Raw genomic sequence first — 20665 nt, 5'->3', positions numbered from 1 at the left:
ACTTTGTGAAGAGTAACTTAGTGCAGGCATAAGTATCAAGACAGGAGATTAAGGTATGAATCAGTCTCATTTAGAGGTATCATACTGGCACAGAATAATACTGGTATAATATTGGTCTAGGAATGATTCCAATGTACGCCTGCTATAACCGAATCATGTATAACCGTGCCAGGCCAAGGGTATATCCAAACGCCCAGTTGCTATGCTTCAAAGTCCCAATCGCTCAACTATGCCTCCCATTGCTTCGCATTCTCGATCCCCGGCTATGTCCCGTGTCGCTCACATCCGTCAGACCTTGTCGTTTGCTTCGCCCCCCGCGCACCCGGCTCATTGCTTGTCGGAGCATTCCATCCGCCTCATCGTCTAGTTCCATCTCCACCCGATCCACGGCAGTCTCTTCCGTGACTGTGGTCTGACTATCCACATGGGCAACCTCATCGGTCCACTCTTCAGCGTAGCTCTCGTCCGCAGTGCCTCGTCGTCGCGAAACCCGCCCCTTCCCCTTGGAGGACCGCGTTGAACTGCGACTCGCTGTGGTCCGAGAATCTTCCAGCACCACCGGCTCCTCCTGGCCCTCCAGAGCCCATATCTCCAGTGCCCGTGATAAGAGCGTGCCAGCAATCCCAGCACCGCCAGCAGCATCTCCGCCACCACTGGCTCCCAGAACCCGCACTGCCTCGTGCAGGGCCGTCACCGCTTCCATGGTGCGATCCAGCTCCAACAACACCAGGCCACGAGCAGTGTGCAGGGAGCCAACCAGCCCGCGGTCCTCATACCCTCCGACGCCCGACGAGGCCACGCCAGAGGCATTACCGCCGCTGCCCCCGAGGAATGGGCTATATCCGAAGCTCGCCCCTGCAGCCCCGATACGAAGGCACTCGTCGAATTCTTCCAGCGACTCGTGGAACTGGCCAATCCGACGCAGAGCATGTCCTAAGTTGGCTCGCGTAGCGACCCAGGCCCCGGGCTCACACTGCAGCGACGTAGCCAAACTCAGAGACTGGCGGAACAACTCGACGGCCCCTTCGAGATGATTCTGGTGATATAGAACGACTCCCAGCTCGTTCAGGACAAGCGGGTCGCCACCCAAGGAGGTGAGTTCCGACGGATTGGCGCGGATCGAGGGAGCAGAGCTGGACGCAGTGCCAGTCGACATGGTATAGGCGGCCGACAGATATTCATGTGCCAGTGACATATTGTTCAGTGCGAGATGTTGCATTCCCAGGAAGAGCTGTGGAAGATGACTGCCCTGGAAAAGCCGAGCGGCAGTGCTATACGCCGCAATGGCTTGATCGTGCTCTCCTTCGGCAGCAAAGGTATGAGCAAAGCCAATCCATGCTGGCGCCGAATGCGGGTCCAGGAGGGATGCTTTGGAGAAATAGCGCCGGGCCTCGGCGATCTTTGAGACGGATAAGTAGTAAACACCAATAGCAAGGTATGTATAAGACTCCTCCGGGGCATGGTCCGCTAGCGTATGGGACAAAAGGAAGAGAGCATTCGTGGCGCCCGTCTCATAAAGACAAGCCAAATGCAAGGGGTACACGGCAGCCGGATGACCGATGTGGCTTAGAGCCGGCGTATGGGGCGCAGGTGTCATTTGCGATGATACTGCGGACTGGGAGGTGGACAAGATCGATGACGTGAGTTCTAAAGCTTCAGCAAAGCGGCATTGGGTATATAGAGCTTCTGCGCGTGAGAGGAGAATATCCGAGTTCTCCGCGAGGTTGTAATGAGTCGATAGTGTTTCGGTGGCGTCCGAGAGGATCGACGGAGAGGAATATTTAGACAGACGGGTGGTGTATAGCATTTTGGTGAAATGGGCGGCTTCCTGCGCCACCGACGGATCGGGACTGGACACGGAGTCGAAGTCTAGGGACTCGAGGAATTCCAGTTCCTCGGCCGGCGACATTAGGGAGTTCTTCATAAGCTGGTCAAACGCCTCGAAGCACTGCACATCGATGCGGACGGCGTCCTTGTAGCAATCGCGGGCGCGGTCAAAGGCATTCTGCTTTGCGAAGCAGAGCCCCCGCAAGTAACACATTGAAGCCTCGAAACGAATATTACTGGCATTCTGGAGCTCCCGCGCCTCGTCTCGATCGCCGCGCGACGCCGTCGTCTTTCCATTCCGCAAGGTGACATGGCTGGGACCATTGAGATGTTGGAGTTTGCGGCGGCTGTTGCTGCTGCGTAGTAAATGTGTGGGACTATGGTCGCCCAGGATTTTGAGTGCCAGGTCGAACTGGTTCTGCATGACGTGACAGTGCGCGGCCAGATAGCGACAGGACGTACTTTTCGTGATGAGATCTTTCCGCGACAACAGAGCCAGGGCGTGTGCGTAATTCTTGTTTGCGAAATGGACTCGTGCAAGCCAGAAGGCATCTTGATCACTGTCTAGAGAGAGCATCTGGGATTAACACTGATCAGAAAGCAATGACAGTCACTTACTGGTCAGCGCGAACACTTTATCGCCGACGTAGATGGCCGCATCATTTTGGCCCCGATTCAGCGCCTCCTGACGCCAGAAGCGCAGAAATTCCTCCATGGCGAAATAGATGAGGGACGTTCAAGTGCGAGGGGTGATCAGGACGGTCGCATAGACTGAAAGGCATGGGGCGGGTTGGAGGGGCGACGGAGGTAAACAGACCGCGGGCCTCAGCGACCAAGGCAACTGTCACGGTGACCAACAGGAGCGGAGACTGTCAAGTAGTACTTAGGAAAGGAACGGGTCAATTGAAGCACGGATCTACCGCTGCAGACGGGGAAGGTCCGAGGAGGAGGAGGCAGGGAATTGGAGTGGAAGAAGAATAATGAAGCTGGTCGGTGGCTTGCCAGAACAAAGCGCGTGTTTCGGGCCCGTGCGTCTTTCCGATGAGCTTACTACTTTGACTTTGGTACTTCCATCGCTGGCTGCATTATTGCAATATCTTAGAATATCTTGGTCACTCGCCATCCTACACTGACTCCTTTAGCTACAAACAGAAACAGACATGCCCCCGCATACGCCACTCCACAAAACACAATCAATCCCGAATACTCCGTCTCGTTCACATGTCCCCGGTTCTGCCCCTTCAGTATCTCCCCCGCCACAGGAATAGATACCAACAAGCAGACCCCCATCAACGAAACAGTCGTCCCATATCGCTTGCCATAATGCTCAGTCCTGGAAATTTGAGCCACACAGACTGGCGTCAGACTTATCGCTGGCCCGCTCCAAAACCCGATCAGTGCCGCGAACACCAGGATACTAGCTTTGTCGGTGCCCGCGGTGAACCACAGCCCAAAGGAGAGGATGGTACATGCAGCACAGGTTACGAACATGACGTTGAAGCGGCCCCATAGATCCGCTAAGATCCCGGGAACGACTCGGCCGACAATAGATGTTGCGCTCACAATCGTCATCAGCTGGTAGGAGAGGGCGCCCTTGATGCCGTGGGACTGCGCATAGGAAGGAAAATAGGTGACGACGATCATCAGACCGATTTCGGCGAGAATAACTGCGATGGATGTCATAGTGAAGACAGGCTCTTTGAGCGCTCGGATGTCTATTTTGCTACCCCTTGATGGACTAGGTGGAAGACGTGCTCTGAGAAACACGACGCTGGCCGTAAGGCTGGCCATGAACATGAATCCCAGGATGCGAATGGTCCAGGGAAACCCGATCCGAGTGCTTAAGATACCGAAGACGTTAGTGAAGATGATTCCTCCAACACCACCGCCCGTGGTTGCAATCCCAGTGGCTAGACCACGTCTTTTGAGGAACCAGTGCGTGATGCACACGGCACTGGGGGTGTATACTGCTGATGCGGAAAGGCCCCCTAGGATGCTGAATCCCAGAATGAACTGATAGTATGCTACTGACTGTCAGTCAATGACGACTGGACCTGAGGTGCGAACCTTACCGTGGGAAACGCTAAAGACCATCATCGACAATGTCATCCCGATGCATCCAGGGATCAGGGTATACTTGAGGCCATGGGCATCAAAGATGGGCCCTAGTCCCAGGTAAGTAGACATTTAAGCTCGCGAAAGAGACGTACCAATCTGGATGCCACCCAAATAGAAGAGGAAGAGCCACAAGCTGAAGATCCACGAGATGGAAGCTTTCGATAAACCGTGCAGTTGATGCTCTGCCAGCCACTCTTCCAACAGCCCGGTCAGGTTCATTATTCCCATCGTTGGGAAGATGGCACACCATGCACCCAGAACTACCGACCAGGCTCGCCATCCTCCCTCCGGGAAGGGTGAGAGGTCTGCGTTGTCGACGGCGAAATCACCCTTTTCGCCATCAGTCGCTGCTGGGACAACGGTGCAGACCTCATTATCTTCAACAGTTGACTCCATAGGGACAGACATTGTAGAGACGAGCGTGAAGGTACTCAGCAAGCTGGGCTTACCGAATCCCTAATAACGCCGGTCGCAACATCTTGGTCGCCACGTTGCGATCACAGCATATCGATAGTGTGAGCGATCAGCGGACTATAGCGTGCCTTACTCGCAGAAGAGACTTCCCTTGCATCAGCAATCTTGATTTTCGATGATTTGCATCTCAACCAGATCATTATCAGTCAAATCATTCAACATCCAAAACTACAGCCAACAGTGAAGTGAAACAAGCATGCGGAATGTGCCTGTATCCGCATAGATCTACAGTGGAGCCGCAACAGCCATCAGGATGGCCATGAAAAGCAATTTCAGATGGCTCAGCTTGCCGAGTCCTAGTGCTTGTTTCTGCATGAAATTCCATAAATCAGCACATGATCTTGCATTTGAAGAAATCTGAATGTGCGTGCCTCCCCCTCATCGTCAGATCCAGATTCGTGGGGCTGTAAATCTGCAATACCTCTTAACTACCTAGGTAGGCAGGTAGCTGCACTCGGCTAGCATATGCACGCTGCAGATCAGCCTTGTAGTCATCTCTCGTCCCTCTAGTAGTAGTATCACATAGAACCTGATCTAGTATACAAACTACTACATAGTACAAGCCCATCAAAAAAGCTACCTTGGTTTCTCTACCTACCTAATTACCCAGATAACCCCCCCCCTAAAAAAGCCCCCACCGTGTCTCAACCCATTCGGGACGACGCCAATCGCAATCCCACAGAAAGATATAAGATCAGCAATTATTTTCACTTCAAAGCCCCTATTCTTCACACGGGAACTGCCATCCCCACGTCGAAGGCAATTAATTAGGTAAAGCACAGGCGTGGCGTCTCGGGGAGCTTTCTAGGGGCTTCTTCAACTAGGTAGTGCAAAGCCTTGACCAATGTTTATCATTAGTATAGTATTACCCCACAAAAAGGGGTTGAGTAGGTCCTAGGGGACTAGGGGGTATGTGTTAAGCGTATCGGTTATGGCGATATCATCAACCAACAAAGTGTTCCATGGTGTGCGAAGGTATAGTTCAATTGGATGCTGTTGCTAGGCAAACGAATACCAAAACGGCATTCCAAGTGTGCGAGGATACAGAACTGGGGATGGTGGAGAAGATCATAGTATCTTTATAGCTTCAGTTCCATAGTTGTCCTTGCCATGCACAACATCATATGGAAGGCGTAACCTGCTGAACGTCAAGCCTGTGGATGTGACTGCGGCTTTGAAAGCCTGGCTGATCATCCATAAATAGACTCTGCTCCTGATGTTAGAGCCCTGATGTTAGCTAATTGACTGCTGTCGCTGCTAATGTAGCGTTCATCAGTGAACCTGGATAGACAAGGTTGGTTATTAGTACACATAGAAGGTTATCCCACTATATAGATAAAAGGGCCATACTCAGCCCTCGGCCGCAGAGTAAAGCGACCCACAGGGACGGGCCCGAGTGTCATTTTTCGTCTCTAACTCATTGGATGGAAGATTAATCGACGAGGGGTCGTTACGTCAGCTCGACTTAGTATACAGAAGCGAGCATCATGCGCAATCACTCTTGCATGCACAAGGCGCTCCTTGTAAACTGTGCATCGTCTGAGTCCCGCAGAGAAATTGCCAGGGCTCAATTGTCTCTCCAAACCCAGCATATCGTATGTTTGGAACTGCCACCGACACAGTAGTACAAGACAGCTGGCAGTTCATGGGTGCGGCCCAGCAGACGAGCCTCGTTGGTTCCAACATGGCTCTAACCGTTGAGGTGGGGGCAATCATGCAGCATATCATTGATGACTTGCACGAGAGGCAACGCGATGATTAACCGTGTTTGCTGCAATATTAAGGAGATATGACAGGAGCTGGTGTTCTGACACTCAACAGGAGGGGCGATGCCGAAGATGCAGGCTCCAGTCGAGGTCATCCCGCCCCGATCATCGCGATCATCCGAGACGGCAGCGCGGTTGAGACCAGCACCGCCTCAGGTGGGACTGGGGCAGGATTCGGGCTGAGTCTATTCCGTACGATCCATCTGTTCAGAAGTTGTCTCCGAATGCTCTGGACATCCTGCAATCAGGCAGAACAGTTTCCCGTAGTAGACGAGATACTGGGGTATGCCGTTCTCGGCATTGGAGTCGCATAGGTCAGATGGCAATTTATAGAATCTCGACATCAACACAAAGAGCTGCCAATGGACAACCGGCCAATAACATCAGGCTGGGCAGTTGGTGCCGCCGGCCGACCGGGGAAAGATCGACCAGCGACGGCTGTTTCAGCTGCTAACATGGTACAACCAGGGCGCAGCCATTGCCGCGTCATATGTTGATGTTGCTCCTCTGTTCTACACATCAGATAGGTCGTCATGCTTGCCTTCCCCATACACGGCCCCTTTCAGGGTCGACACTCCCCTGGCTGGATCGCCATTATAATACGCGCATGATGGACGCTGGGAATAACGCCCCGTGCTCTTCACTCTCCCCACCTCTTCCCCTTGGCCTGGATGAGACTGCCCTTACAATGCGATCAATTCTCCCAGGGCTAGAGGTCAGGCTTTCCTCTTCTGCCCATTCGCGATGACACTCTCCGGTTGCTCACGTTGGCGCCTACGCCAGGGCTATTTTCTCTGTCTGTTCTATATCACAGGCTTGTTCATTTTTGCTTGTATCATCCTCATCTGGTATGGTGTCAATTCAGATCGCGATTACATCCACCCTCTGTTGACACAGTTGATCCCCGCCGGTCACTGTGCATGTCAGTCTTCCACTACCTTCCAGTGCTCGAGCTGCCTGACGTGTTCGCACCCGGGCCTGGCCCAACAGCTCACTCCAGCACCTATATGGGAGTTTCAATCTGCTCGAGATGGTAGTAACGAAGGCCTTGGCCGAGCCCAATGCGTGGCCGCATTCCCTGGCCTATTTGAAGATATTCTTCGCGCCGCAGCCTTTTGGAAAATGCACGGGGCACTTTCTATAGAGGACTTGGACGAGATTCCCCTAAGGTATGGCATGGTTCGAGCATTCATCCACGGCGGCGAGCTTCATGTGGTTGCGGCGCGGTCAAAGGGCGAAGATCACCGACGAAAGATTGTAGCCGTGCTGGGCGCAATTCACCGGGCACTGGTTGCAGATGCCAATCGTGCCGCGCGACAAGACATAGAATTCATCTTCTCGGTGGAGGACAAGGTCGAGGATGTGACCAACTCTGACCACCCCATCTGGGCCCTTGCACGGTCTGCGACTGAGGAGGCGGTCTGGCTCATGCCTGATTTCGGGTTCTGGGCTTGGGAGAACGCCCATAATTCACTCGGGCCATATGACCAGGTTGTCGAACGTATCAAACGCACGGATGTCCCCTGGTCACAGAAGAAACAGCAGCTGGTCTGGCGAGGAAAACCTAGCTTTGCCCCCAAGCTGCGCCGCGCATTGATGGAAGTTGCTCGAGACCAGCCGTGGGGCGACGTGAAACAGGTCGACTGGGGCCAGCGGACAAATATAATACGCATGGAGAATCATTGCCAGTTCATGTTCATTGCGCATGTGGAAGGTAAGTATTCTCGCGTGCCGTTATTGCGAGACTCCCCTGACTCTGGAGCGTGTGATGCAGGTCGTTCCTATTCCGCATCCCTAAAATACCGGCAGGCATGCAACTCAGTTATTGTGGCGCATCGGCTGCAGTACATCCAACACCATCACTACCTTCTCGTACCGAGCGGTCCTCAACAGAACTACGTCGAGGTTGAACGGGATTTCAGCGACTTATCCGACAAGCTGGAACCTCTGCTGGCCGATACAAGTCTTGCCGAGCGGATTGCCAACAACAGCGTCCGAACATTCCGGGATCGGTACTTGACCAAAGCGGCAGAGGCCTGCTACTGGCGCATGCTTTTTGAGGGATATGGTAGCGTCTGGAACAGCAGTGTCCCTGTGTGGTCGGAAGTGTATCGGCGCGAACGAGGTCTCCGATACGAGTCGTTCCTCTTGATGGATAGCCGGTTGATGTTCGATTTCGACACGCTGAGGTCGACTCACTTGTAACACGGTCGGCATCATGGGATTCTCTGCGCATAGGCTAATCATTTTGGATTACGGAGTTTGAAGGAGTCAGCAGAACAGGTTCATTCGACATTGTATAGACCCTTGCATGGCGGCACTTTATTTTGAGATACCATTGGGCGGATGCCATTTTTGATCGATAGATGTGATATATGATTATAGTGTTGTTGACAATACCCAGACGTGTGTGTGGAAGAAGCACTGAATGGTGGATTGGAATGTTTGTAGCCCTGTATGGCTGCTGTCAAGTTGCGACCATGCGACTGGTATGTCATGGTGCCGATCCCCGCATCACCTTGTACTTTGCAGACGTGATCGGTGAGCTCCTCGAGCTCTCCCTTAGGACATGTCACAATAGTAATGCACCAGCAACTGGCTGAGCGCCAGAGGTAACATTGCCAAGTCATCTCAAGGGAGACTGCAGTACGGAGTAGTTCGAGTTCGTATGCTGGCAAGGAAGAGGATTGTTAATCTCCTTCGGGCGGGGAAAGTGACACACCTCAAACCTTGGAAGGGGGTCCCAACCACCAGCTTTAGTCTTCTGCGATGCGATTTGTCAGGTCTGCAGAGATTGGCTTGGGGTTGACTCGGCTAGTCCCAGCTCACCCTTAAACTGGGTCTCTGCAGAAACCCACGAGACTAAAGTGCTGGACCGGGTCATCTGGAGGAGGGATCGATGGCTGGAATAAATCATTTTGGGATGATCTGATTCGCTGGTCAGACGGCTTGTGCAACATGAATTCTTGTTTTCTGCTCGTTAACAGTCGACGCCACCATACACAGGGGGTTTACAGTACGAGACTTTTGGTCGTGGAAGGACGAAGAGAGAGAAAGATGAAGAGGTAAGAGAAGTGGGGATCGGATGGACCCCTCGGGACGGCACCAAAGACAAACCTGACCAAACCATCGCTAGCAAGTAGAGTAAACAACACCCATCCGTCCTCTTCGGCGGATTCTCCTTCCCACTCTGGAGATTATATTTCCTGACTTGATTGGTTCTTCACGATAATTTTACCTAGCTAGTACTATGCTCAGTACACCACAGTCTGTTATCTCAGTATCTGGTTTTGACTTTACCCTTGTGCCAGCGTCGCTGACAATTGATCCACCGTGAGTGGCATTCCTCCCGTCGCGTCAAGCAAGGAAGCTCTCGCTTTCCCCACGAACCATGATCTGTGCGCCGATCGGCTCTTCGTCTGCGACGTCTGGACCACTGGGATCCCGCCGGTGGAGCTCCCAAGGGAGCGACCAGCCAACTATCGAAGGGATCATCGTGCGCTTCGGCGAGATTCAGCTCAGCTGAGATCTGCAGCCACACATTTGCCCAGGACCATTCACAATAGCGGCCGCCTCAATGGAGGTTGCACGGGCAAGACGACATGCTGCAGGAGCGAGAAATCGCGTGGAGAATAGTGGGCTGGCTTATAAGGTAGCCCGTCGTCCTCGCCTCTGCTTGCTCTTTTTCTCGGATTTCTCTGCCTCAAACCATCAATAATGTCGTCGCCGATTCCCAAGCCCCCGGGGGTCTTCCTCCTCGGTAATGTGCGCGACGTGAATACCTCAAACCCTTGGAACTCGTTCAATAAGCTTGCAGCGAAATACCGTGAGTTTTCATGCAATTTCCATACCCAGTGCTCTAGCTGACGTGGGTTCTCTCCGCCTCTCAGGTCCCATCTGCAAGGTCACTATCCTAGGCAATGACATTGTATTGGTCACAGGCGCTGCCCTTTTGGAGGAAATATGCGACGAGACACGTTTTCGGAAATGCGTGACCGGTCCCATTATTGAAATCCGCCAAGCAGTTCACTCCAGCTTATTTACTGCGAAACACGATGAAATGGAGAGTTGGGGAGTCGCTCACCGGATAATGGCGCCGCTGGTCTCATGGGAGGCTGTTGAGCAGGTCTTCACGGATATGCGGGAGGTGTCGACAGATCTGATCAAGAAATGGACCGCAGGTCCTCGCCAGCGCATCAGCGTCACCAACGATCTGGACCGCCTCAACCATGCTGCCAACATGCTCTGCTTCTTCGACCAGCGCCTGCACTGCTTGGAAGGGCCGGAGCCGTCTCTCATCAAAGCTATGGAGGCCGCCACTACCGAGGCCGTCCGGCGATCGTCCCGGCTTAAAATCATCAACTGGCTCCTCTACCAGCGCAAATTCGATGCTTATAACAAAACCCTGCGCGACTACTCTGCCGGCTGCATCGAACATCGGCGCGCCAACCCGTCCGCCAAGAAGGACATGCTCTATGCGATCATGGAGGGCAAAGACCCGCAGACCGGTTTAGGATTGAACGAGGAGCAGATGATCGACGAGATCATCAACGTGTTTATCGGCAGCGCTACGGCCCCCAATCTCGTTGCTTTCGGTCTGTACTACCTCATGAAGAACCCTCAGGTGATTGCCCGCGCCCGGGAGGAAATCGACGCCATTGTCGGCGGCCCCGGCGCGAAGATTGAGTACGAGCACATCGCCGCCCTCCCTTACTGCACTGCCATCCTCCAAGAAACCATGCGACTTGCCGCTCCTGCCCCGGGCTTCAACCGTGAGCCTATCCCTTCAAACGAGGGCCCAGTGCTCCTCGCGGGCGGCGAGTACGAGGTTCCCCGCGACAAACCCCTCATCGCAGTCCTGTACGGCGTAAACCGCGACCCCGCCGTATTCGAAGACCCTGACGCGTTCAAGCCAGAGCGCATGCTCGGTGATAAATACGACCGGCTACCGTCTGCCGTAAAGAAGGGCTTCGGCAACGGCAAGCGCGACTGCATCGGAAAACGGTACGCCTGGGAGTGGTCTCTCTTCACGCTCATCAGCATCATGAAGGACGTGGAGTTCGACCTGGCCGATAAGAGCTATGTCACCGACGGTGCCGGCAACAACTACAACGGCGCATTCACCGTCAAGCCCTTGGACTTCTTTGCCATCACCGGGCCCCGACCTCGAGTTGGCTGATCATTGACACCCCGTTCCTACTTGCTTTACGTCCCACATATGCCTATGATATCCAGATTGTGCGTTTATTTGTAATGTATGCCACGGACGTTAATACCATACTGCCATACCACCCATGCCACTCATCATAAGAACTATCTATAACCATTCCCAACCCAAAACTAAACCCAAACCTTGCCCCCATCCATAACCCACCTCATCGAATCCCTCACCATCTCCCTCACTGCCTCCCACTCCCACCTCTCCCAAAACAACAACTTCACCACCAGAATCAAAGTAATCCAATCCCTCAACATCTCCCACGCTAGAAGAAACAACCCCCCAGCCAGATTCAAGGCCAACCACACAAACATCAACATCAACAGTCCGAGCCTCGCAAAAGCGAACCCGGATTTCTTCGTCCAGTACAACGCCCGCCGTCCTGTGGTAGGGGGCTTGCAGTGGTATTGGTCACTGCTCTGTTCTATGTGTTTCTTTAGATCTAGGGCCACCTGGGAGAGGAAGTCATGTGATAGGAGTGCTAGGCTGTAGACGAGGGCTTTTGTGGTTTCGAGGATCATTGTGTTGGTGAGTTGGGAGCAGGGTTTGGGTGGGTTGTGTGTGTGTGTGTTGGAACCAGGACAGGATATGGTTTGCTTGGTAGTAAGTAGTTAGTTAGTGGAGAGATTGTAGAGAGGATGTTGGGATGCTTTGTTCAATGTGGTTAGTGAGTGGGTGATGCTGGATAAGTAAAAAGTATGATGGAGTGAGTGAGTGAGTGAGTAAGGGAGGAGATACAAGTTTATATAGCACTACTTTCTAGTCTTTAAGTTTAGGGGCTCCGTATCAATTATCGACTCTTTGTATCTAATAGAGGCTTTGTGAAGTAACTTCTCGTAAACAAGGTTTCGAGTATAGGAAGTATCAATAAAAGAAGGTTGATTAAAATGGAAGGCTGGTCGGTAACTACCTCCAAATGTAGGTAGACAATTACATAAAGAGGACAGTGATGTGAATTGCAGGGAAACTGGCTGATCGTTTGCAATTTTATATCTATCTAATCGGGGGATTACTACGTTATCGACTTCTTCCTATATATGTGTGGTGTTTTGCGTTGAGTCATGTGTTTTGAGGTTGAGGGATTTGGCGGAATTCTCAGCAATGTTCCTTTATATCGTGAAGATCAGATAACGGTATTTGTCAGAATTATCAGGATATGGATTGGATTGATGACATGATCTGGGTAGGTAGTCGGGTTGTCTTGGGCTGTTACTGGGGGTAAGCTACAGCTATATACATGCATCGTATGCAATAATTCGAAATCCGTACGTATGGAAGTAAGTAGTTGGTAAGACGTTACTTGAATTAGAACCTAGGCTTTTTGCAGCAAAGGCACAGGCGTAGGTCGAGCCATACAATTAATCCAGACGCGCTAAGCGTTCGTTGGATGGGCTTCGATCTTCTGCGTCCCAGTACAACGCTTGACACAGCATCATAGATGATAGAGAATCTGGATCGTGAAGAAAGTTTGCGCTACGTTGGCCCTTGGGCGCCGGGGATTGTAGTAGCGTCTGCTGTGGTTCTGCAACGTTCGTTTCATCATTTATGGTGTTGCTCCTGTCTAACAAGCGCGTAGCACTTTAGATTATCATTGCATCGATATCCCACTCGACATTCGATCTACCGTGACACACTGACTATCACTGCAGCCGATGATAGGATAGGAAGCTGGGAAACTTTGGATATTCATAGGCTCACACCCCCTTGGAGAGCTTAGGCGCAGTGTAAGGTCGCCACGTCCTGCAGGTAAGGAAGCTCCAGATCCTATATATCAGCTTTCTCGCCACCCCGATGTGTTATTCATAGATTTTGCAGATCTATCCCGATCACTGTTCGACCTATGTATCTCAGCCGATTAGGGCAGTTCCCCCATTGCAGGCGCCTCTGTTCTTGCCACAAGAAGGCTCACCTAGCTGTGTTGGTAATTTCCAATCCCAATGTTTGGTAGTACTGTCTGAATAGTAGGTCTTGATAAAAGTTGCTCGCCTAGCTAAACTGACCGGCAGTTCTTCAGCGTTGATAGCACACGTCGATGTGGTGGGACTCACCAGCGCAGCAAAGGCACGAAAGCTATATGAAAGATCCAGACCATATTGATGCATACAGCATAGGCCACCAGCCGGTCACCTTGGATTAGACATGAGGTGACCCGCATGCTGGCGCCTACTTCACGGAACACAATTCACCTTAGTATCTAGTATCGAATCCTCATAAGCAGAAAGGTGGAACGTAACCAACATCCCCCATTACTGGGACTGAGATATCGACTTGAGGTGAAGGGCGTATTCCAGGACACACTCCTGCAAATTATGAGTGAGCGCTTGCAACGACCATGTCAAATGTAGATCGGGTCAAGGTACATCCATTTGAAGGAAGTAAAACTGCATTGCGTATGTATATGGAAGACATAAAGAAACCACCCTATTGGGACCCACTTCCGAATACTGAGCCTGGATCGGCAGCTTCTGTCACCTACTCATTCTTTTCATAGAATCAATGTACACCAGCGAAGTTCGATGGAGGAGTGTTACAATAGGCCTGCAATCCACTTAATCGACACTATGTTCGCATGGCATGTTGTTGCCCGTGCGATATATTCGGGCCCTGAGCGACCCGGCCTCATATGAGCAGCTTTAGCGATCGGTAGCATGCCAATACCCCAAGAGGTAGATTGCGAACAGAGATGACCGCTGTTTTTGAGGCATGGTAATACCTCTCTCTAAGCTCAGGCTTTAGGTAGCATCGCTTGGATCCCTTGGTGTCAATACTGGATATCAGGTCTTGTATAATATGGAAGGTGCAATGACGTATGATGTGACTGCTTCCTTCGGCCAAAGCGAACGTGGCAGACAAATTCTCAATCCGATCGACATTATGGAATCTAATCAATTTTTTTGAATGATACAGCCAATCCAAATGGATCCTTTATGTAAGATTTTTATGATGCTCAGGCCGAACGCATGATTTGTTATCCCATGATCAACGTCGTGGATGCCAACAAAGAGGCCCACTAGACTTGTTGGCCAACGATATAACGTGTGAGCTTCCAACTAGTTGTATTGGTATTTATCCAACGCACTTGGCCTTGATGACCTGGTCGCCTGGATGCCCTGTCCAACAAGCAAAGCCGGTATTTGCGGATTACTGGCATGTGATTAGGTGGGCCTATGCAAGCCTTGCCCAGAGAATGCCAGAGGACTAGACCAGGCCTGATTAGAATGGACCCGTACCTCTCCGACTCTTTTGACTACCGCCGTTGCCGTAGTGCGAGGGTCAGAACAAGTTGTCTTAGCGATCTGTCGGGAGTATAAGTTCATCCTGTTTACGTCGGTCTAGTGTTTCGCAATAAAACGACGCTTCAACTGTCTAGTGGTCAAAGCATGGGTCACAGGATAGTTCGCAGAGGATAGCAGCAGACTGGCACATCTTGTAGAGCTCTGTCCAATTGACAAAGTTCCTGTTGGGTACTGCCCGTAGAAGCAAAGCAGTACCCAGGCGAACTCCGCAAGGCAGAGCATCATCGGTGTGGTCAAATGCGGCTGCGCACGGTCTCTCCGACTTGCATGATGAGAGGATCCTAGAAATATGCAATGTAAAGAGTCACAAAACCTGGCCAAAAAGCCAAAGACTGACTCGAACGTGGACCATTGTAGACGAATGGGTTGAGCGCACTGAAATGGTGGCGAGGAATGTTGGATGGATGGAGGAACAGACAACAAGGAAGGACCCGGTGAGTTGAAGGGGAAGGAAAGAGTGCCACAGCAGGCAAAAGGTGTGTCTAGCAACGATCCGGCCCTCTGAGGGATGAGGTTAGGCAGTGTGTTGCTATTGTCTTTGGTTATCGATCTTCCTGCAGGATCACCACACAATAGTATCCTTGGACTCCGAGAGGATGATCTCCAGGAACGACTGATTGGTGTGGGCAGATGCCTCCAGGAGGTGGGGATTGGCAGCTCAGCGCTGACAGGGGGAGGTTGCAGTGGCAGTCTCGGACAATTGCTGGAAGAGGAGCGGAGCTGAGCTGAGCTGAACTGAATTGAACTGAGCTGCCCGTGACTGTCGCCTATCACGGGATTCCTTCCGCTGAACCTCCTCTCATTGTTCTCTTTCCCCTATCCTCTGTCTGGTTGTCTGGTTCTCTACTTGCCTTTTCTTTTCTTTTCTTTTTGTTTTCAATTCTGATTCTCGAACTCATACGACTTCGTTATCCGATGGAATCTTCCCACCATCTCCACCTCCCCCACCCTACTCCAAACAGATGGGTTGCACAATGGCTGGATCATCTGGCAGTGTCTTTCAGCCCACTGGCGTCGAGATTCCAGCCTGAATACGAACTCCCCTGACCTCAATTCCACGTTACCGGGATCAATACCACACCATCTGTCGAGCTGTGTCGCTGGCCATCCGGATTGGTCTTCTCCAAGCTCGCCTACATACAAATGGGCTGATTGGTCCTTCATCGAGGGGACCCCGGCCACATTCCAATGCTGACGGCAGATCAGCCGTCACGCTGAGCGCAGGCTATCAGAGCCATCATTTCCGCACGGCCATTGACTGGCATTTTACTTGAAGGCGAGTTGCCTATATCGGACGCTGTAGAACTGGGTATAATGCGTCCCTTCGATCCGGCCATAATATTGAGCATGATGAATTTGGTTGGTGCTGATCCCTGTTGGCGTTGACTGGCGACTATTCCGGATTGGTAACTGAACCAGGCAGGTCGGATTGCCCAGCCCCGAGATAAGAATACCTCCGTCCCTTATAGTGCGCCATATGCGACAAAGTATCAGGACCATTTGCCTGGTTTGTAGCCCGGGTGTTGCCTTGTGACGGTCTCGGTGCTTAATGAGAATAATCATCTTCTGGAAATTATACCCGCTACATATCTCCAAGAGTCTGTTTGCCTTTCAACAGTTCTGGTTAACCCCGCACGGTCATGTCGACTGAGGACTGCTTCGCTCAGTCTAGCAGTGTCTCTGCAACACTTGGTGTTTCAAGAGTAGCATTCGCTCCAACTAGTGGTATCGCAGGGTGGTTTTCTCGGGAGGTCACGGAGCTCCCTTCGAGTGAAGCTCTGCAAGGATTCCCCGTGATGATAGGCATAGAAGGTCCGGCTTAGATCTTGAGGCCACTTTTCTGCTATGTCATCTTTGCCGCATAGCTCGCTTACAGGATTTTATTAGACGCTCTGGGTGGGTTGGCCCAGCGTGCATATTCGTGCATCGCGGCTTGCGAGGCCGTCAAACTGTCTCACAAATCACTACCTTGGCTTCGGTGCTCGGATTTAGTGGGGTCGGGCCATGAGATGTACGTGCGACAAATCAGCTGAGGGGCCTAAGCAGGCTGATCTGGACCGATCTCTATTGTCCGACCCATTCGATATTGGGGCGGAGCCCTTTATTGATCGTTGTTTGACCTAACCCAATTGATCAACAGCGCCAAGCAAAGCCTTGCCCACGCCTCGAAGCCGTGGGTCATTGTTTTCTGGGCATCTCTACAGCCAAAAAAGGCCGTGAGACATGGATCAAGGCTGCATATTGGAGGCAGAACGTGGCCCCGAACACCACGGGCCAAGTACCAGCAATCCGGATGGAAAGTAGCCCATTCCAACCCAGACGCTCAAAAGGCATGAGCCGACTGGGAAAGTAAGGTGTTTCGAGTAACCGGTGGGTATTCAAATAGTGCCTCTGGGGCCTCCTCATTCCTTGGCCATGCCCGGGATGATGTTGCACTCATTGCGCAACCTCGTAAATCCGGATGACATAACCAATCAGACTGATCGATGAATGCCCTACAAGCTCCGGGATCTGGATCTATTGACTCTATCCGCTGAGCTGAACGTGTGTAAGATCCTCTATAAACGAAGGTAACAAGTCTCCATATTACCGTGCCCGCAGCACATGTCTAACCTTCAGTGCGAAAGCTTGCAGACGCTCCACCTCCGCTTCTCTCTCTCCCCCTCTCCCTCGATTGAGACTATTCAACACCACTGTCCTGGACATATGTCTCATTATCTGCACACTATATTTCTATCGAGATTGACGCCGCATCAATAGTTACTAGCAAAACCAATACTTCGAATTTCCTAATCTCCCGAGTTCAACAACAATGCGGACGCAGTCGGCAAAAGAAGACAGGAATACCAACGATGCCTCGGCTCAAAAGCAGGATCCGATTGAGCGGAGAAGACTGCAGAATCGGCTCTCGCAGCGAAACCATCGTGAGTATCTACGGTAGATCATGTTGATGGGCATTGCACTCATCGCTTGATAGGACGCAAAATCCGTGATCGCATTGCCAAGCTTCAAGAGCGCGTTATTGCGAGTGAACTACGAGCAGCAGCTAGTTTGAATGGCTGGGACCATCCAAACACACTCACCCCATCGCCAGTGGAACGGATGCCGCCTGTATACGATCCTGAAGGGAACGCCTCATCGCCCATCCAAGATGGTTCATCGATGATGGCATCCACATATCTGCCCCAATCAAGAGTTGTCTGTTCATCCTGCAATAGCGCTCTGGGCCCGATACCTGTCTTTTCCCCGCAGCCACCATTTCCTTCCTCATTATACGATGCCACGAATGAGCTTGACGCCACCACCTCCTCGTCTACTATCCGAAACAGCTTTTACTACCCGCGTTCAAATTCCATCAACCCCGAAATGCAGAACATGGCCAACCTTTATCCTTCAATGGACTCTAGTGTCCCTCCTCTTTGTGAACAATGGACAGGCCCCGCCCAATACCCCGGGTCATCGTATTACTATATAGCAACAGGTAAGCCACTGTTCTTGCCTGACGCACGACTACAGAGATAATCGTTCTCCAGAGGCATCCCTTCCGCAAATTATGCAAGCCCTGAGTACCAGTTCCTCACGTCCCAAAGCAATCATCGTGCTTTCACAAAACAACCACCCCACAGCACTGCCAGCAACCTTGCCTACATCGCAGCCATCGCCCCCCGGAACTGCAGTCGAGCTGCCCGCATCGTCGAGCCCACTGAGCATACATGATTCCCCATGTCAATGTCAGAACCAGGGCATGATGACACCAGGTGAATGGGGGTCATCTGCGCCTATCTGCCCGGTACACCAGATGCAGACAGGAGAAAATCTGCAACTGATGATGCTTTGAGCGGCCTACAATAATATACACGAGATCCATGTCCAACACGGATTGAAAATAGATGAAATTCAAGACCAACCCGTCACGTTGAATGAATGACTTGCATTTCTACTTTCCTCATATCTCATTGCATCAAAGCAGAAATAATGAACGTCTGATCTATCTCAAGTTCTATCAATCCGAGTGCATGTGGCATCCGCTGGCCCGGTCTCGGGGATGTTTGCCAAAACCGAGTCAGTCGGAATTAGTCCCCCATGCAATAATCTCAAATAAAAATGCAATACGCCCCAGTCACTTGATGGGAAATATTTTACCCTGTAGTTACCAATAGACAATAGTCCCGAGACAGCCATTGCCGCCGGAGGATGACACCCGTGTTTGTCCTGAATCTCCCCTGTCCTTGTCACAGCCCTCTATAATGTCAACCAGTATTTTCTATAGATCCCATTTTCCCTGCCCCACACCCTCTTTCCCACTCGAACAAAAAAGGTGGCAATATAGTCCATCCCATACGATTATCTGTATAAATAAACCATCTTTCTCAACTAAGTACTACGTACCTGCATAACTGTATAATAAACACAGAGCATCAACATTTTCTATCCCTACCATCTGCATCAGCCTCAATCACGCCACCTAACCCTAAGCTAGACCCAAATTGAGAGTCAAGAAAGAAAAGCAAAGAGCCATTTCAATCCCACCGACCCCATATCCACATATTTACATACATGTCCTCGTGAATGTTGTGCTCTCTTCTCGAAGCTCGCGTGGAGGATCAATGTATTGTAACCCTGTACCTACCCGCGATAAGAATCACTATTCATGATTTTCCCTCTGACTGGACTAAGGTATGCCAGTACATAGGTACATGTGGCGGCGTCAGGTAGTTCTGCATCATACATATAGGGTAATGTATGTAGATGTAGCCGGAACAAGGGTACACATACATGTCTAGTGTGTTTGATCGGTACGGGTTGGGGTGATAGGCTGCGCGCCACTTTTGTGTAACTGTCATCATCGCCGCCCATTCCGCTTTCAAGAGGGTTGTTTGCCATTGCCACGTACGTGGGAACTTAGGGGCCGGAAGTGAGGATGAGGTGTCCGGCTTGGATCGGATGCAGTTCGCTTTAACTTTGCGGGAGGAAAGCGATAGGGTTCAAGATCTTCCCGTAGTGGTCTATTTTAATTGTGATGAGTTTAGTATGCAGTGGTGATAGAACGATTGATGGAAAAGTACTATGAAGAGATGAAAGTACGGGATTAGGCGCTTGCCAGGGCTATACAAGCCTTTGGTTACTGACCAACTGTTGAATTGCCCTTGGCTTTCTGTGGCCTGGCGCTAGCGGACAATGGCATAGCGTGTGCATCCCTGCGGGAATGAGACTTGCAGACCGCCACATATCTAGAGACTCGTTTGTGGAAATTTCCATGAGTGATGCTTGGTTGCCTTGTGTCCTGAATCCAGGCCATTTGAATGGAGACAGTCGGAAGAAGCCGCCCAGGGGTCAAACGACATATTAATCCGGTGTTTTACTCATGATGGCCAGTTCTAAGTCGGAGAAAAGGAGTGGGAAAACACTGGGAAGGAGAGCCTTTCATGATTTGTACAATTTCTGGGTCTTGAATGCCTGCATCAACGGATCCTTGGATCTGCCGAAGCCCTGGGCGCTAAATGTGATAGCTCGAATAATTTCGAGTTCCGAATGTGGCGATTCTAAATTTCTCTCCTAGAATCCTAGTGCATGCCGAGAAATTGTTGAAGGTCACGCGATTCCATGATGAATAAATAAAGGTACATCGAGGATTCCATGTTGGGCACAGCATAGTCGAGCGCATAGCTTGCAGTATGACATGCACCATGGTCTTAGCAAACTCTTATTTCGACTTTTCAACTGTGCATTATTAGCAACAATATATCCAGTAGCTCATAAGGATATACTAGGTCTGACCTCTCAAATGACGCTATAGAACAAAGATATTTTTGAGTCCACGCATAGATAAGACCACGACGCATCACCGTTAGGCACTATCTGGAGTCAGTACGATGGGCTGTCTTGCATTTTGACCTTGGAAGGTACAAATCCTGAGATTCATCGAGTCCCATCAGCCAGATCCTCTTACTTTTATTCGGTAACGC

At 51.2% G+C, this 20665-nt stretch overlaps 6 protein-coding genes across 6 annotated transcripts; 3 read left to right on the top strand and 3 right to left on the bottom strand.

Moving 5' to 3' along the window:
- Positions 1–87: 87 nt before the first annotated feature.
- BO94DRAFT_537307 (anaphase promoting complex subunit CDC16) lies at positions 88–2777 on the bottom strand. The gene is made up of 2 exons (XM_025612237.1): positions 2446–2777; positions 88–2391 (listed from the first exon to the last, which is right to left on the bottom strand). Exons 1-2 carry the CDS (start codon positions 2540–2542, stop codon positions 224–226), a joined length of 2265 nt encoding a protein of 754 aa, XP_025465289.1. The 5' UTR covers positions 2543–2777; the 3' UTR covers positions 88–223.
- A 148-nt stretch (positions 2778–2925) lies between these two features.
- BO94DRAFT_558508 (MFS general substrate transporter) lies at positions 2926–4341 on the bottom strand (the record flags this gene model as incomplete). The annotated part of the gene is made up of 3 exons (XM_025614013.1): positions 2926–3851; positions 3900–3992; positions 4038–4341. The coding sequence occupies 3 exons, from the start codon at positions 4339–4341 to the stop codon at positions 2926–2928; spliced, it is 1323 nt and encodes a 440-aa protein (XP_025465288.1).
- Positions 4342–6832: 2491 nt separating this feature from the next.
- On the top strand, positions 6833–8430 carry BO94DRAFT_161323 (uncharacterized protein). Its single transcript, XM_025605867.1, has 2 exons — positions 6833–7899; positions 7960–8430. The coding sequence occupies exons 1-2, from the start codon at positions 6930–6932 to the stop codon at positions 8388–8390; spliced, it is 1401 nt and encodes a 466-aa protein (XP_025465287.1). The 5' UTR covers positions 6833–6929; the 3' UTR covers positions 8391–8430.
- A 1472-nt stretch (positions 8431–9902) lies between these two features.
- On the top strand, positions 9903–11364 carry BO94DRAFT_587877 (putative cytochrome P450; the record flags this gene model as incomplete). The annotated part of the gene is made up of 2 exons (XM_025615861.1): positions 9903–10011; positions 10076–11364. 2 exons carry the CDS (start codon positions 9903–9905, stop codon positions 11362–11364), a joined length of 1398 nt encoding a protein of 465 aa, XP_025465286.1.
- A 161-nt stretch (positions 11365–11525) lies between these two features.
- On the bottom strand, positions 11526–11924 carry BO94DRAFT_587876 (uncharacterized protein; the record flags this gene model as incomplete). The annotated part of the gene is made up of 1 exon (XM_025615860.1): positions 11526–11924. The coding sequence occupies one exon, from the start codon at positions 11922–11924 to the stop codon at positions 11526–11528; it is 399 nt and encodes a 132-aa protein (XP_025465285.1).
- Positions 11925–17337: 5413 nt separating this feature from the next.
- xanC (transcription factor xanC) lies at positions 17338–18615 on the top strand. Its single transcript, XM_025605866.1, has 3 exons — positions 17338–17623; positions 17677–18180; positions 18233–18615. Exons 1-3 carry the CDS (start codon positions 17512–17514, stop codon positions 18535–18537), a joined length of 921 nt encoding a protein of 306 aa, XP_025465284.1. The 5' UTR covers positions 17338–17511; the 3' UTR covers positions 18538–18615.
- The last annotated feature ends 2050 nt before the right edge of the window (positions 18616–20665 follow it).

The sequence above is a fragment of the Aspergillus sclerotioniger genome (assembly GCF_003184525.1).
Source record: "Aspergillus sclerotioniger CBS 115572 chromosome Unknown BO94scaffold_22, whole genome shotgun sequence".
NCBI lineage: Eukaryota > Fungi > Ascomycota > Eurotiomycetes > Eurotiales > Aspergillaceae > Aspergillus > Aspergillus sclerotioniger.
This window is presented reverse-complemented; position numbering and strand designations above follow the sequence as displayed.

Bases quoted from the DNA above. Each gene is read 5' to 3' on its own strand.
- BO94DRAFT_537307 (XM_025612237.1), bottom strand. From the start codon at position 2,542: ATGGAGGAATTTCTGCGCTTCTGGCGTCAGGAGGCGCTGAATCGGGGC. The intron at 2,392-2,445 runs GTAAGTGACTGT...TGCTCTCTCTAG, and splicing joins TAAAGTGTTCGCGCTGACCA to ACAGTGATCAAGATGCCTTC.
- xanC (XM_025605866.1), top strand. From the start codon at position 17,512: ATGCGGACGCAGTCGGCAAAAGAAGACAGGAATACCAACGATGCCTCG. The intron at 17,624-17,676 runs GTGAGTATCTAC...ATCGCTTGATAG, and splicing joins GCTCTCGCAGCGAAACCATC to GACGCAAAATCCGTGATCGC. The intron at 18,181-18,232 runs GTAAGCCACTGT...ATCGTTCTCCAG, and splicing joins GTATTACTATATAGCAACAG to AGGCATCCCTTCCGCAAATT.
- BO94DRAFT_161323 (XM_025605867.1), top strand. From the start codon at position 6,930: ATGACACTCTCCGGTTGCTCACGTTGGCGCCTACGCCAGGGCTATTTT. The intron at 7,900-7,959 runs GTAAGTATTCTC...CGTGTGATGCAG, and splicing joins GTTCATTGCGCATGTGGAAG to GTCGTTCCTATTCCGCATCC.